Raw genomic sequence first — 16,777 nt, 5'->3', positions numbered from 1 at the left:
CCAGAGCCGCCCGACAGGATGTTCCAGTTGGTAAGGTTGTGCCACTGTTGAGATCACCCTCCCCCACGGTTACATCGACCACTGATGACCTGGAGGGTGTGCAAGGCGAGGATGGGGGTGGAACGGGGTCATCTCCCTCCCTGATGATAGGTGAACTGGGCCTGTGGTCTCCTCTTACTGATCCTCCGTCAGACTCCTTGCCTTCTGAATCCCCGGTGTCTCCGTTGCCGGATGACACAAGGGGGTTGAATGCAGGTGACTGGTTGGAGCTGGGGGCTTTTGCGGTTGATCAGTTTGGACACCATTGATCTCTAGGAGGGGGTGTTGAATTGAGTAGATTGAGTGGGTCAGATGAAACGCCATATCATGTAAAATGAGATAACAAATTAATGGGCTAGACTCAATTCTTAGTTAGAGACCAATTGGTGTCTGTAGGACTGAATCATTCTTTGGCCTCTGGGTGTAGTTCCTCAAAGTAACCACCAGATGCCGCCAAACCTGTACAACTAAGCCACCCACTCAGCATTGCCCGGACATTCCATATAAGATACAAATTGAGTGTAAATAAATGATATCCTGAATTAAGTAATAATACAAAACACAATCTATATTCGACAATTGTTAACCTGATTTTTGGATCAATGTTTGTAGCACATTGAAAGCCAACTATGAAGTTTTGCTGTCTTTTCTTTTTTTCTCTTTTCTTTTATTTATAAGTGATACTGTCTTTTATCGCTGATAATATTGCTGTAACTGCATTGAAAAAATTATCTGTATGTATTGTTTGATTTAACAAAGATATATACAAGATGTGCAACAGAGATTAGAATTAACCTGTTAAGTGCCCTGAGAGAATTTGGGATTTAACATGTCATGTATATATATGTTATTCATGCTTGCTTAATTAATATATCTATGATGTTATTTATTTTAACGTTCATCATTGTCGAATAGAGCTGAAGACCTTGACATATTTTCATGTATGACTCATCATTCAACGTTGTGTATCCATGACACATTTGTAAAGAATGTATGACTTCATCTTCATGGCTCGTCTGTGGAAAATTACTGAAAATGAGTCCCAACAGGTGCGCTTTGATATTTCTGGAGGCGGAAGGACATTCACGGAAGAAGTCAGTGGTCTGGCCCAAGGGGATAAAAAGCCGTCACCAGCTGCGATCGGGGCTCCTTTTTCTTCACCCTGCGATGTGGTCTGGACAGAGCGTATTCCCGAAGAAGGATTATAGCTGTTTGAGGACTTCGAATTTTTTACGAAGGACTTGGATTAGCTGACTGGAATTCTTCTTCTCTGATTGGTAATGTACAAATCTTTTAGCAATAATGATGTATAATAGGAAGATATGAATGACTAATCGTGTGTTAGGGTAGGGGCCATTTAATACACTCTCATATCTTTAAAATTATTTTCAGCCAAAAACATCTTATTGTGAATCAGGTCTTAAGCTTTTTTGAGAAATGATCAATCTCAGAAAGCTCTTGTAAAAGGTTTATATTATTCTTAATTTTCTGTTTTTATTTTATTTTATTTTATTTTGATTGATTTAAAGTTTTATCATTAAATGTGATTTTGATGATTAATATTGGTTGTCTTATTATTGTCAATAAAATTGTTTAAAAGACAATTTTTGAATCAATCATTTTATTGTTTTGTTTTAATCTTTATTTTATTTATTTTTGGTTTTATTCCTTTTGGACGTTTTATAAGTCCGAGGTCATTTTATGAGACCGAATAAAATGATTTAAAAACTAATTGTGATTTAATTAGTTTGTTTGGGTTGTTTTAATTTTTATTATATTTATTTTTGGCCGTTTTATGAGTCCGAGGTCGTTTTATAAGACCTTATTATTTGTTTCTGATTTTATTTTTATTTTGGACGTTTTATAAGTCCTTGTTATTTGTTTTTGATTTTATTTTTATTTTGGACGTTTCATAAGTCCTTGTTATTTGTTTTTGATTTAATTTTTATTTTGGACGTTTGATAAGTCCTTATTTGTTTTTGATTTTATTTTTATATTTGGACGTTTGATAAGTCCTTATTATTTGTTTTTGATTTTATTTTTATATTTGGACGTTTGATAAGTCTTTATTATTTGTTTTGATTTTATTTTTGTTTTGGACGTTTTATAAGTCCTTATCATTTGTTTTGATTTTATTTTGTTTTGGACATTTTATAAGTCCGCATTAATATTATTTTTCCCTCTTCGAGGAGGACAACAGTATCGGACTTTTGGAAGAAGGTAAGTGCATTTGAATAACCTCTAACCAATGCTTCCATCTGTATTAATAAGTCAAATACTCCAGCTTGATATGTAACAAATCCGTATGATTCTAACAAGGATTATTAAATGACTAGGTCAATAACAAATGCTAACAACTTAGAAAAGTGGAGCTGCCAATTTAAGTGAGGTGTTCAGATTATCCTTCCTGGGCTCTGTGTGTGTGGTTACTCACTCAGGATTGATAGGTGGATGGAAACGGATTGGCCTCATGATAAGAAGACAGTGAACAAACCTAGGTGAATCCACTTTGATATATCGGCTTATCTAATTCCCGTCTCCTCACGCTGACGCCTTAGAGCTGGTGAGGAAAAAGGGGAATTTCTAACCCTTTAATTGGAGAGTCGATCAGGACATATTTCCCGATTTAAGTCCTGCGGGTAAGCGGAAGTTGACATTACTTTTCAATACACGCGCGTAAGCGCGCTTTGAAAAGACATCGATAACTGTTAATAAATATTTATAGCCATCATTAAATTCGGCCAATGCTTGCATATCACATAGATCCGCTTGAAATTGTCTCATATGACGCGATACAAAAACTTTATTTCTAGGAAAATGAATCCGCGCTGGTTTATGTAAAGAATATGTATCTTCACCGGCTAAATATTCTTTTACTATATTCCGATTAATTTTTTTAGTTAATTTATCCTGTAATTCTCTATGAAGACGATCTATTCCTCCAAAGCTAGCAGGATGCTTAGGGTCGTAATACAACTTCTGCATATGTTTATTTAAGGCCATCTTTTCTTTTTTTTTAAATAACTTATAGCTAGGTACAGCTTGGTATTTATAGACAGACGCGATCGGCTAGTTTTTTTTTTTTTTTTAAACAGCAGAGATTTGGACCTTTGTGTGTGTGTGTTATACCTTTATTTGTCAATAGATGGCAATGGTGTGCTTTTGTACAAAGTTGTGGTTGTCTGTGGGGGGAGGCTGGGAAGAAAATGGCTGCGGTGACCTCGGGGTGACCTTTGTGTGTGCGTGTGGTTGTACAAACCTGTTGTCAGAGCCTGATAGTAAGATTTTTTTTTTTTTGTAAACCAATACATATTGAAAAGTAACGAGACAGACGCATTTTTTTTTTTTTAATTTGTAAAACGGTTACATATAAAGATATACAACACTTTCAGATAAAAAACATTTTTTTTTATTTTTTTTTTAATTTGCAAAACGGTTACATGTGAAGATATACAACACTTTCATATAAAAAACGGTTACATATGAAGATATACAACACTAATCTCCGTAAAAAGAAAAAACATGAAACTTTAGCTAAGAATTAATATAACTAAGGAAGTGGAATAACACATGGGGTTGTACTTTTAACTCGATAACACGTTGAAATTTATTCAAATCCTCAGACAGGTTAAAGGGAAGATTTTTTTCTATTTTGTACTTTGCACAATCAACATACAAGGTCATAATCGCTGCCAAATGCCCCACATTCACATCATCGTTGCACCAAACATTTAAAATCGATTAAATTGTTAAAGATATATTGGATTGGTTCATTTCGATCACATTTCGTACAACAGAATCCCACGGCTCATTAAACAATGCATTTGACAAAGATCTCACTTTTTGCATAACAGATGACATTTTTTCAAGAGACACATCGCTATCGGGCGCGTACAGAATCGATCTCTCTAAAATTTCTGCCCAGTTATGCACGCCGTAATAATAGCGAATAGTCAACTTTCGGAAAAGATTCCCCATTTTTTTACAAAGTATACCAGGTGTAGATCAGATCTATTGTTCTAGGGAGCAGAGAATCTCTCCAGCCTCTGTGTGTTACTTCTTCAATACGGTCGAACACATCAGACTCATTAGCATAATCAATCAAGATGTGTCGTGTTGCTGATGTAATCGTGGTGATATTTCCGGGATATTTCATCAATTTCAGCACACGTTGGATGGTAGAGATGAATCGGCCGTTAAACAGTGTAGCTTCGATTCCTGAAAAATTTCTAGCGAGATAGAAAGATTCTTGTTCAGAAAAGATGCATGAATGTCTAGGCTGCATAAAATGCTCGGTGTTACAACCTACACAGATTTCTTTAGCATATTGTATCATCGCAAACCTCAACATGTAACTAACTGTTTGCTTGATACAATCATAAGAAGCATCATTCACCCATTCGCCAGGCGGATAATTCCAAAATAACTTCTCCTCCTCGGCTGATCTATGTGGAATCGCGTCAGCAGCGGCGATCACCGCTGTCAAATCTTCATCAGAGATATGCAGGTGACAGGGTCTGAGCATCGCATCCCTTGGAGATGAGGCATCCGTAGTAGCGGGTGAGTTAGGAGGAGTCACCGGAGGTATCAGTCCAGCATTATCTCCTTCGACAACATCTTCCATGCGCGCTCCTTCATCACACGCCCTCGACTGCTCGTCATCAGTCGAATGACCGGCGGCTAAATTAGCCTGTCCGTATTCCATATGCGCCGTGATATCCTCTCTGTCAAACTCCACCGACGCGTCTTCAGCAGCTGGTACTCCTTCATCACACGCCTTCGACTGATTGTCATCAATCGAATGACCGGTGGCAAAATTTGCATTTTCGTATGCCACAATCGCATCGATATCTTCTCTATCATACTCCAACGAAGCTTCTTCACCATTTGGTGCGGAGTCGCGGTAGCAGCATTGCAAAACAGCTTCCACAAAGGGCGTCTCCTTTTCACCAGTCGGTGCGGCCTCGCTGGGGGAAGTTACCAAAACAGCTTCCATAATAAGCGTCCCGGGAGTCTCTCCGCCATCTTGGGATGTTGTTGTTGATTCCCCGGCGCATGCGTCGTCCATCTCGCAGCCTTCGTCATCCGAGCATTCTGGACCGGATTCAATGAGAATCGGACCCTCGTATGCTGTCTGGACGCCAACCGATACTCTGTCCGCATGCAAAGCAATGTTTGCACACCAACGGATACTTTGTCCGTAAACAGAGCGCGTCTCAAAGGAAGGGCGTCGGGTCGAGACATTTTTTTTTTTTTTTTTTAAAAGGAGGTAGAAAAAACTTTTTCTCGGAGAACAAAGTTTCTGTCCAGCAACAGTTGATGTGTCTCTCCTTATATTAGTGAAAAGACAGCTAGAAGAAGGGTGGGAGGGATCTTGTAGGTGGGGTATTGAGGAGGGGAGGCATGGGGGGGGGTGGGCTTCAATTGCCATAAGGAAGGGAGAGAAGGGGGATGAGGAGGGGTGAATGGGGGATGAGGAGTTTTTTTTTTTTTCCTAAAACGGCCGCTATTCAAATATCAAGGGTTTTTTCGTGCCTACAAAATTAACCCATTGACGACAAGAATAAAAGAGCTCAGTAATCTTTGCAGATTCCTTAAGGCGTATTTTCTCATCCCATTCACATAATGGGATGGTAAGGAGTCTATAGAACACCCCGCATTCAGTATTAAAGCATTCTAGCGTTAAATAAAAATGATCAGGATTCTTACATTTATCTAAAGGGACCATGCAAAGCCCTCTTTTCTCCTCAGGCTCTTCCTCATCAACCAAACTCTGTTCCCCATTCTCATCTTGATGTTGTTTCATTACTTGACGATCATATTCTTCGTCTTCCTCTTCCAACGTTTTCATTACACGAGGTCGTGTGGTGTTTTCACTATTCAGCATATTACAATGTTCAATCATCACTCTAAAATACCACCGTCCAAAATTCGAGGTACGTGATAGCCAAGTAAATATTAATTCCCCACCTTCTGTATAAGAAAGAATAAAATCTCTTATGACTTTCGGGATAAGTTCATTCAGCACGGCCCAGTCATTAGAATTCAGCGTAAACGGGCCGTTTGGAAAAATATTATCATTCCCATCATATTCCATGAAAAAGGAAACCTCTCCGATTTTATAATAAAATCGATACCCCCAAGAAGTTTTTGCATCCAGGGCCCAGCGTACTTCCAGCGTCTCCTTTGTAGGGCGTTGAAATCTCCGTAAAAAGAGCTGCTGCGGTCCAATTCTTGGTTTTAAAACATGTCTCACTTGTAATGTCACAAACGTTTCCATAATCATGGTTCGCCCGTCTCTCCCCAGACCTCAAGGTATGAATGTGTTCACGTCAAATTCACTCTTACAAAAATGTCTGTATCGAAAAGCCCCTCCTACATATTTTTTTTTCTTTTTAAAAAAAAAAAGAAAGAGTCGAGCCTTCGTCATTCTTTTTTATTCTTTTATTCATACATCTTATTCCAATATAAGTCTGTTATTGAGTCTGTGTATATGCGCGCGCGCGCTCGCGTATGTTTTTTAACATCTGGAAGAAAAAAAAAAAAAAGCTCATCCGCATCGCCCAAGTCTAAAGACATAAAACAATCGTCACCCCCACCTATTTTTTGTTTTTCTATCGCTTTCCTGACCATATGCGGCGTACAAAGAGGTAAGTCACATCTCCTTTTTAAAATATGACAAAGATCTTTTGACCTTGACACCCCCAATTCCTCTCTCTTGGGATAAATCAATCATATCGGCCAACCACGGCGCTTCTTACATTTTTATTAAAAGCGGTACTCTATAATCTCCGGGAGGTCTCTTCCCACCCTAGAGGGTTATCACGGTCGATTCATTTTTCATCATGCTGCACAGGACATCCAGCCAGACGGGCCCCCCTCCACGTCGGCCATTTCCTTCCCACCACCCCCCACCCTCCCCTCATCCACATGTTGCACAGGAACACACCGGCACATACAGGCGCACGTCTCTCTTTGAAATCCTATTATTTTTATCGTTTTTTCCTACATCAAAAACAAAAAAGTCTTTGATCGTGACCTCTTGACCTCCGATCCATCATTTTGATCTTTCCCTTTCATCCTACGTCATAACAGGCCTTTGATCGTGACCTCTTGACCTCCGATCCATCATTTTTATCGTTTCACCCTACGTCATCAAAGGACATCAAAGCGAATCAGGTCGTAAATCATCATTTTGATCGCGACGGACTAAATATGCAGCTATTACTTCTCTCCAGTTGTACGAAGCAGCTAGAGCTACGAAAATTTGGAGACAAATTTAACAGCCCACGATGTACAAAAAAGTCTCTTGGTGCCATGTGCTAAACCCAACAGGAAGTCCCGTAGGGGCCGGTCATCACATTTTGAGGTAAAATACTCCTCTTTAACGAAGCATTCCCGGTTGTACGTTTCACCTGGCGCTATGATAATTTAGAGGCATACATAAGAGCCCACGATGTACAAAAAAGTCTCTTGGAACCATCTGCTAAACCAAACAGGAAGTCCGCCATTTTGATTTACGTTGGGATTAGTAGCCATTTTTTGTGGCCTTTTTTGGCCACTGTGAGACTAGCGCTACTAAATACAAGATCACTAGTTAACAAATCATTGTTGATTCATGACATTATTATGACATATGATCTTGACTTATTTCTCCTCAGTGAAACATGGCTAACAGAAGGTTCCTGCAACACGGTTCTCAATGAGGCAACACCAACAAATTTTAGTTTCATGAACAAATGTCGTAATGGCAAAAAAGGTGGTGGACTTGCTGCCATTTTTAAATCTCTATTTCAGTGTAAAGAAATTTCATTGGGAAGCTTTAATTCATTTGAATATCTTAGTCTTTTGGTAAAAGGTGAACCAAACATCGTCATTGTCATAATTTATAGACCTCCAAAACAAAAAGGCAGATTCATGGAGGAATTTGAAGAAATGCTGTCAGTAATTTGTACCGACTATGATTATCTGGTCTTAACTGGAGACTTTAACATTCATGTTGACAACAACTTGGATAAAAATACCAAAGAATTTTGTAATATACTTGATACTTTTGGTCTCTCACAACATGTAAAAGGTCCAACACACAATCAAGGTCACATTCTTGATCTCGTCATCTCTAAAGGTGTTGACATTTTATCTGTTGAGGTGAAAGATCTGGCTATTTCAGATCATTCCTGTGTGTTTTTTGAATTACAAACAATCCCAGAAGTTCAAACAACTACTGTCTCGATTAAAAAAAGGTACATAAATGAGAATACAAGCAACATGTTTATGGAATTAATGGCTGCATCACCAACTGTAAATGCAGAGACCGTTGATGAACTTCTGGATGAATTCACCTCAAAAATCTCAAATGTTTTGGATGCTGTTGCTCCTATTAAAACTAAGACCATTTCATCCCGAACTAAAACACCTTGGAGGTGTACTACCAACATAATGACTTTGAAATCTAAATGCAGAAAAGCAGAGCGAAAGTGGAGAAAAACTAAACTCCAAGTTCATTTTGACCTGTACAGACAATGTCTTTGTCATTTTAACCAAGAGTTAGTAATAGCTAGACAACAACACTTTTCTGAAATTATTAGTAGGAACCTCAACAATACACGCACTCTATTTGCCGTGGTTGACAAACTTACAAATCCCCCAAATCGAACAGCGCCAGAACTCCACTCAACAGATAAATGCAATGAATTTGCCTGCTACTTTAGTGAAAAAGTACAAGCCATCAGGTCAAACATTGTTACAAACCAGCAAAATAACAAAACGATGCTGCACTTAAAATCACCTAGGAATAATTTAATTACCATGACAGAATTTGACTCAGTGGATCAAAATACTGTAGTAGACTTGGTTCAGCAATTGAAACCTTCCACGAGCTGTCTTGACACAATTCCATCTGGCTTTTTCAAAACCATTGTGATATCTGTTCAGATCGATTTACAACAAATAATTAATTGCTCACTTCAATCAGGTGAACTTCCTAAATGTCTGAAAGTAGCCGCCGTCAAGCCCATTCTAAAAAAGAGAACACTGGATGTCTCCCTGCTAGCAAATTATAGACCAATCGCAAACCTTCCCTTCGTAACTAAAATAGTTGAAAAAGTGGTTTTTAATCAACTCAGCAATTTTTTGAGCTTAAACGGACTTTTGGATAAATTCCAGTCAGGTTTCCGACCTCATCACAGTACAGAAACAGCTCTGATTAAAGTACTGAATGATATAAGATTGAGCACTGATGCAGGGAAGGTATCAGTGCTCGTCTTGTTGGACCTCAGTGCAGCATTTGACACGATTGATCATAATATACTGTTAGACAGGCTGGAAACTTGGGTGGGATTAAATGGAACAGTCCTTAAATGGTTCAGGTCCTATTTGGAGGAAAGGAGTTATTTTGTGACCATTGGAAATTTTGAATCTGATCGAAAGGCCATGATATGTGGGGTCCCTCAAGGGTCAATCCTTGGACCCCTGTTGTTCAGTCTGTATATGTTACCTTTGGGTCAAATGCTTCAGAACACCGATGTTGACTATCATAGTTATGCAGATGACACACAACTGTATTTATCTATGTCCCCAAATGACAGCAGTTCTATTAACGCATTGTGTCATTCTCTAGAGCAAGTTAACAACTGGATGAACCAAAATTTCCTTCAGCTGAACGAAAACAAAACGGAGCTCATTGTTTTCGGCAATAAAGAAAAGAGGATTGCTGTTAAAAAACAGCTTGAGTCACTGTCTTTAGAAACTAAAGACCAAGTTCGAAATCTTGGGGTACTAATAGACTCAGATCTGACCTTCAGCAATCATATTAAATTCATCACTAAAACAGCCTTTTACCAGCTGAAAAACCTATCCAGACTGAAGGACTGCATGCTTCAAGCAGACCAAGAGAAGCTTATCCATGCTTTTATCTCCAGCAGACTAGATTACTGTAACGGTCTTCTGACTGGACTCTCTCAAAAGAACATGAGACACTTGCAGCTCATTCAGAACGCTGCAGCTCGAGTTCTGACCAAAACAAAAAGATCAGAACATATTACTCCAGTACTTAAGGATTTACACTGGCTCCCTGTCAGCTGTAGAATCGATTTTAAAGTTCTGCTACTCGTCTATAAATCACTAAATGGTTTGGGTCCTGAATATATCCAAGAAATGCTGATTGAGTACAAGCCCAGCAGGGCTCTGAGATCTACAGACTTGGGCCAACTAGTGGAACCCAGAGTTCGAAGCAAACATGGTGAAGCTGCATTTAGCTATTATGCTGCACACAGATGGAATAGGCTACCAACAGAAGTGAAGTCAGCCCCGAGTGTAAATGCTTTCAAATCCAGGTTAAAAACTTTGCTTTTTTTTTATACCTTTGATTAGGGACTTTTAAACAGCTTTAATTAAGTGTTTTTTTTTACTTTTATTTTTATTTTTATTTTTATTTTTATTTTTATTTTTATCATTATCATTTTAAACTTTTTTATGTTAAATTTTTTAAAGTTTGTTGAATAATGTTTTAAGATTGTTAGTTTGTAACCTATTTTCATTTATTTTTTTTCCTCTGAATGTTAACTATTGTTTTTTGATGCTTATGTGTTGTCTTTCCTCGTGTAAAGCACATTGAGTTGCCTTGTGTATGAAATGTGCTATACAAATAAACTTGCCTTGCCTTGCCTTTTTTAGGGGTCATATTTTAACGAACTCCTCCTACAAAATTTATCCGACTGTCTTCAAACTTGGTGTGCTTCATCTTAAGATGTTTAAGATACAAAGTGATCGAAAGTTATTTATTTTGTCGCACGCCGTTTCATGGCGATGCATTGTTTGCCAAGTAAAATGCTGCTTTTTTTTTTTTGGTCTAAACATGTGCAAAAACTCATGAAACTTTATACACACATCAGGCTTGTCATAAGCATGAATATTTTAGAGATTTCTTATTAAATTTGCAATAAATGCTTCAATAGCGCCCTCTAGACATTTTTATGAAGTCTTTCCGATTATATGATTCAGCTAGATGTGTGAATATTGGCAGGCATGCCTAATATATTAAAAAAGTATTCTATATAGCCATGTGCCAATCCATTTTGATTTTATTTTGTTAATTGTGCATCATTTTTGGCCTTTCCATGAAACTTTACAAACACAAAGCATGGCAAAAACGTTTAAAATTTAGATGGTTTCCTATTTGACAGTACCCCAACATGCCAGTACCCCGACGTGCAAATACCCCAACGTGGCCCGGGTTGCGAGGGCCCTTTATAGCTGCTCGCAGCTCTAGTTAGGGCCCGAGCAGCGACCGCTGCGAGGTCCCTATTGTTTTTGTAAAAATTCTTCTTCTTCTTCTTCTTCTTCTTCTTCTTCTTCTTTATTCTCCGCAAACGATCGCGATTTTGGGTACCGAAACATTCACGAAAACTCACCGAACTTTGCACACTCCCCCAACGTGCCAGTACCCTAACGTGCAAGTACCCCAACGTGCAAGGACTCCAACGTGGCCCGGGCTGCGAGGGCCCTTTATAGCTGCTCGCAGCTCTAGTTATTAGGGCCCGAGCAGCGACCGCTGCGAGGTCCCTCTTGTTTTTGTAAGAATTATTATTCTTCTTCTTCTTCTTCTTCTTCTCCGTAAACGATCGCATTTTTGAGGGCCTAAACCAGGGGTGTCAAACATACGGCCCGCGGGCCGGATCAGGCCCGCAAATGGGTTTAATCCGGCCCGCGAGATAATTTTGTAAAGTAAAAAAAAAAAAAAAATTAAAAATGTGTAATGTCCGACTAATTAATCAGCCAGCCACAATCAAAACATATAACTTTGTAATTTCACAAGCAGTCCTCAGATGACCAATGCAACTTGTCCAGGGAATCGTCGTCCGGGATGTCATTATTTTACACACAACTTTAACTACAGTTTGTTTAATTATTATTATTTTTTTTTGTAATCATACACCAACATAAATGTGTTAAATACGACACAAATTCAATTACTGGTAACACAAATAGATATGACAAGGATAAACGTCCTTATAACATCATTAACTGCGCCATGCAATGCATTCTGGGAACAATATATATGCAAAACAGGTCGATTTCACACGTCCAGAATGTATACCGGCAAAGTGTTGCTGTGTTCTATTTGCATTTGTGTTATTTTTCGGAACAATATGATTACAATTGAGCTCCGTAATTTAGGTCTGGTCCACGAAAATCTGCGTATAAATGACAGCAATTGTTTTTAAGTTATATACCGTTATTTTTCCGATGCGGCCCACTTGATAATATATTTTCCTCCATGCGGCCCCTAAGCTAACGTGAGTTTGACACCCCTGGCCTAAACATTTACGAAAACTCACCAAACTTTGCAGTCTCTTCGGGCCCGGCGAAAAATTTGATATTATGTAGTTGTCATAACAACGCGACTCTATAGCACCACCTAGCGTAGAAAAATAAAAACCAATCCCGGCCCGTTTGAGCTAGAGCTACGAAAATTGGCAGGCACGTGTAGCACTACGAGACGCACAAAAAAGTCAGTGGAAGCCATTTCCTAAAATGTACAGGAAGTGAGCTATGAATTTTTTAATGTCCAATTTTGGCCTATTTTGGCACATTCACTGTGGTCATACTTTTTCCCCCTATGCAAACATTTTTCATCCCATTGACTTTAAACTTGGCATTTATCATCTCAAGACTTAAGAGAAAAACTAGGCAAAAAATCTTGCGTTTTCGAAATACTATATGACGGGGGCGGGGCATCAAATATTGCCTTTAAAATTTCATTTGTCCAGAAAGAGCAAATGCTGAATAACTCCCATGTACAAGCTCCAAAAAATCTCAAACTTCTCAGGCAACGTAATAGTCACGGCCTGAAAACACCTATATGAAAAAATTCAGTTATACATATAGCGCCACCTAGTGGTTACAATAAATGTCATACTTTACGTTTTTAGCTACTGTGCTGAGCTCGTTGAAGGGATCCAGTTGAAAATTGGTCAGAAAAGCCTTAAGATGTTGATGATGCCCCACACCGAATATTGTAACTTTTCGCCAAAGGGCGTGGCCGCTACGGTGACGCAAAGTCTGAAGATTTTTCGTGACAATAAAAGCTGCATGAACTTGACCGAGATGATCCTATCTTCTCAAAATTTCACACATTTGATGAGAGTCCAGCCCTAAAGACATCTACGAACTTATATTTCATCTAACTGATAGCGCCACCTAGTGGCAATTTTTTTTCTTACGAATTTTCTTGTACATTTTTCTCCAAACACGTTAACTGGACCAACCTCATATTTGCTCAGATGGGGGTTTCGGCCTTCATGATGTCACAACACGAAGTTTGTGAGTTTTCGCGAATCGCTGTGGGCGTGGCTAAGCACTGTTCGCCAAGAAAACAACGCTAGTTTTGATGGTCTAAACATGCGCAGAAACTCATGAAACTTGGCACACACATCTGGCCTGGCAAAATGAGCAATATTTTATCATGTATTGTCCTATTTTTACAAAAATGACTCAATAGCGCCCCCTAGAAATTTTTAACGAAGCAGCCCCGATTGTACGTTTAAGCAAGATCTACGAAAATTTTTAGGTGTATGAGGGAGTCCAAGACCTACAAAAAAGTCTCTTGGACCCATGTGCTAAAATGAACAGGAAGTGAGCTATGAATTTTTGAATGTCCCATTTTTGACGATTTTTGCACATTTTCAGGGGGCATACTTTTGCCCACTTCTCCTACACATTTCATCCGACTGACTTTAGACTTGACCTGGACCATGTCAAGACCTGAGCCAACTACAGGCAGAAAAATCTTGACTTTTGGAAATACTATATGATGAGGGCGGGGCATCAAATTTTGTGTTTCGCACTGAAAAAAGATATGCTTAATAACTCCCCGGTACATGCTCCAAAAAATCCCAAACTTGACATGTATGTTTATAGTCAAAGCCTGAAGTTATCTCTATGACAAAATTCAGTTATATATGCAGCGCCACCTAGCCCTTCAGGCGTGAAAAAAAAATACCCCACATACGGTATTTTGTACAAAAAATGTCAACTCATTCTAAGTGTGATAACTCCCATGTTCAAGCTCCAAAAAATCTCAAACTTCTCAGGCAACGTAATAGTCACGGCCTGAAAGCATCTATATGATAAAATTCAGTTATACATATAGCGCCACCTAGTGGTAACAATAAATGTCATACTTTACGTTTTTAGCTACTGTGCCGAGCTCGTTGAAGGGATCCAGTTGAAAATTGGTCAGAAAAGCCTTAAGATGTTGATCATGCCCCACACCGAATATTGTAACTTTTCGCCAAAGGGCGTGGCCGCTACGGTGACGCAAAGTCCGAAAATTTTTCGTGACAATAAAAGCTGCATGAACTTGACCGAGATGATCCTATCTTCTCAAAATTTCACACATTTGATGAGAGTCCAGCCCTTAAGACATCTACGAACTTATATTTCATCTTACTGATAGCGCCACCTAGTGGCAATTTTTTTTCTTACGAATTTTCTTGTACATTTTTCTCCAAACACGTTAACTGGACCAACCTCATATTTGCTCAGATGAGGGTTTCGGCCTTCATGATGTCACAACACGAAGTTTGTGAGTTTTCGCGAATCGCTGTGGGCGTGGCTAAGCACTGTTCGCCAAGAAAACAACGCCAGTTTTGAGGGTCTAAACATGCGCAGAAACTCATGAAACTTGGCACACACATCTGGCCTGGTAAAATGAACAATATTTTATTGTTGATTGTACTATTTTTACAAGAATGACTCAATAGCGCCCCCTAGAAATTTTTAACGAAGCAGCCCCGATTCTACGTTTAAGCAAGATCTACGAAAATTTTTACGTGTATGAGGGAGCCAAAGACCTACAAAAAAGTCTCTTGGACCCATATGCTAAAATGAACAGGAAGTGAGGTACGAATTTTTGAATGTCCCATTTTTGACGATTTTTGCACATTTTCAGGGGGCATACTTTTGCCCACTTCTCCTACATGTTTTATCCGACTGACTTATGACTTGACCTGGACCATGCCAAGACCTGAGCCAACAACAGACGGAAAAATCTTGACTTTTGGAAATACTATATGATGAGCGCGGGGCATCAAAATTTGTGTTTCGCACTGAAAAAGGATATGCTTAATAACTCCCCGATACATGCTCCAAAAAATCCCAAACTTGACATGTATGTTTATCGTCAAGGCCTGAAGGTATCTCTCTGACATTATTCAGTTCTATATGCAGCGACACCTAGCCCTTGAGGCATAACAAAAAAATACCCCACTTACGTTATTTTTACAAAAATTGTAAACAGGTTTCGCAATGAAAAAGGATATGCTTAATAACTCCCCGGTGCATGCTCCAAAAAATCCCAAACTTGACAGGTATGTTTATAGTCAAGGCCTGAAAGTATCTCTATGACAACATTCAGTTATATATGCAGCGCCACCTAGCCCTTGAAGCAAAACAAAAAAATACACCACATACGATATTTTGTACAAAAAAATGTAAACTCATTCTAAGTGTGATAAATAACTAAGTCATTTATGAATATTGTTTTACTTTCCACCACTCAAAATGTTCACTGGCATCAGACCTATCCAAACATGTATTTTTTTTTATTTTTTTTTGATAGCCTCTATGGACATTAAAGGCAATATCGTGAATGAAGGATATGCTTAATAACTCCACGGTACATGTTCCAAAAAAAAAATCCATAGAGTCAAGGCTTGAAAGTATCTCTATGACAACATTCCATTATATATACAGCGCCACCTAGCCCTTGAGGCATAAAAAAAAAAAAATGCCCCACTTACGGTATTTTTGCAAAAATTGTAAACACATTCTAAGTGTGATACCTAAGTCATTTATGAATATTCTTTTACTTTCCACCACTCAAAATGTTCACTGGCATCAGACCGATCCAAATATATTTACTTTTTTATTTAGTTTCATATTTTTTTGATCGCCTCTATGGACAAGAAAAGCAACATTGTGCAATGAGTACGAGCGATTATGTGTATATGTACTTTTGCAAAAAATACCAATCAGGGCAACTCATTGCCTTAAAATAAAAATAAAAAAACGCTGATTTTTGCAGATCTTAACAATCACCAAAACCCATTGAGCTTGACACACTCATCACACCTGGCAAAGGAAAACAAAAAAATTCAAATGTAAAGGTTTATCATGGCATTGTCAAAGAAATTCTGCTTCCAATGTGCCAGTACCCAGACGTGTAAGTACCCCAACGTGCAAGTACTCCAACGTGGCCTGGGCTGCGAGGACCCTTTATAGCTGCTCGCAGCTGTAGTTGTTTTTTTTTTTTTTTTTTCTTCAAAATAAGGATCAGGAAAACAAAAGGCTGATAATTCAATTTTACATATAAATATTTAACCTTTAAAAAGACACCAACACAATTAAACAGAATATGTGCACATTGTGAAGTATTTCAGAAACATAAATTTAAGACATGAAATAAACCTACCTTCCAGCCAAAAGAAATATGAAGCCACCTTATGGAACAATAAATCTATCAAACACATTTTAACCACTTAATATATCCAAAAATATTTCCAAAAGTGCCCTTCCCTTTTTATCACCAATTTTTGTTTTTAACAATTTTTGTTTTTCTTTTGCCATTACATTCATTTTTGGTTAATGTATGACATCTTTTTTGTTTTTTTTAAATCTGAGACACGATGATGACCACAGAATCACTACTGTTTATGTTTTGTTTTTTGGGCTGTCG

The 16,777-nt window shown here is 38.4% G+C and overlaps 1 protein-coding gene across 8 annotated transcripts in view; it reads right to left on the bottom strand.

Moving 5' to 3' along the window:
• rab3gap1 (RAB3 GTPase activating protein subunit 1) overlaps positions 1 to 16,777 on the bottom strand; it is a 506,336-nt gene that overhangs the window by 167,177 nt on the left and 322,382 nt on the right. Inside the window, exon 21 of one of the 8 annotated variants that reach the window (XM_077536295.1) lies at positions 4,175 to 4,268. The exons of the other annotated variants lie outside the window; for them this stretch is intronic. Within the exon in view, the coding sequence (XP_077392421.1) occupies positions 4,201 to 4,268 (68 nt within the window). The 3' untranslated portion in view covers positions 4,175 to 4,200. Of the gene's footprint in view, positions 1 to 4,174; positions 4,269 to 16,777 lie in introns of those variants that run through there. 8 annotated transcript variants of the gene reach the window in all.

The sequence above is a fragment of the Festucalex cinctus genome, chromosome 11 (assembly GCF_051991245.1).
Source record: "Festucalex cinctus isolate MCC-2025b chromosome 11, RoL_Fcin_1.0, whole genome shotgun sequence".
NCBI lineage: Eukaryota > Metazoa > Chordata > Actinopteri > Syngnathiformes > Syngnathidae > Festucalex > Festucalex cinctus.
The sequence above is the reverse complement of the archived record's forward strand: the minus strand, read 5'-3'. Positions and strand labels throughout refer to the sequence as shown.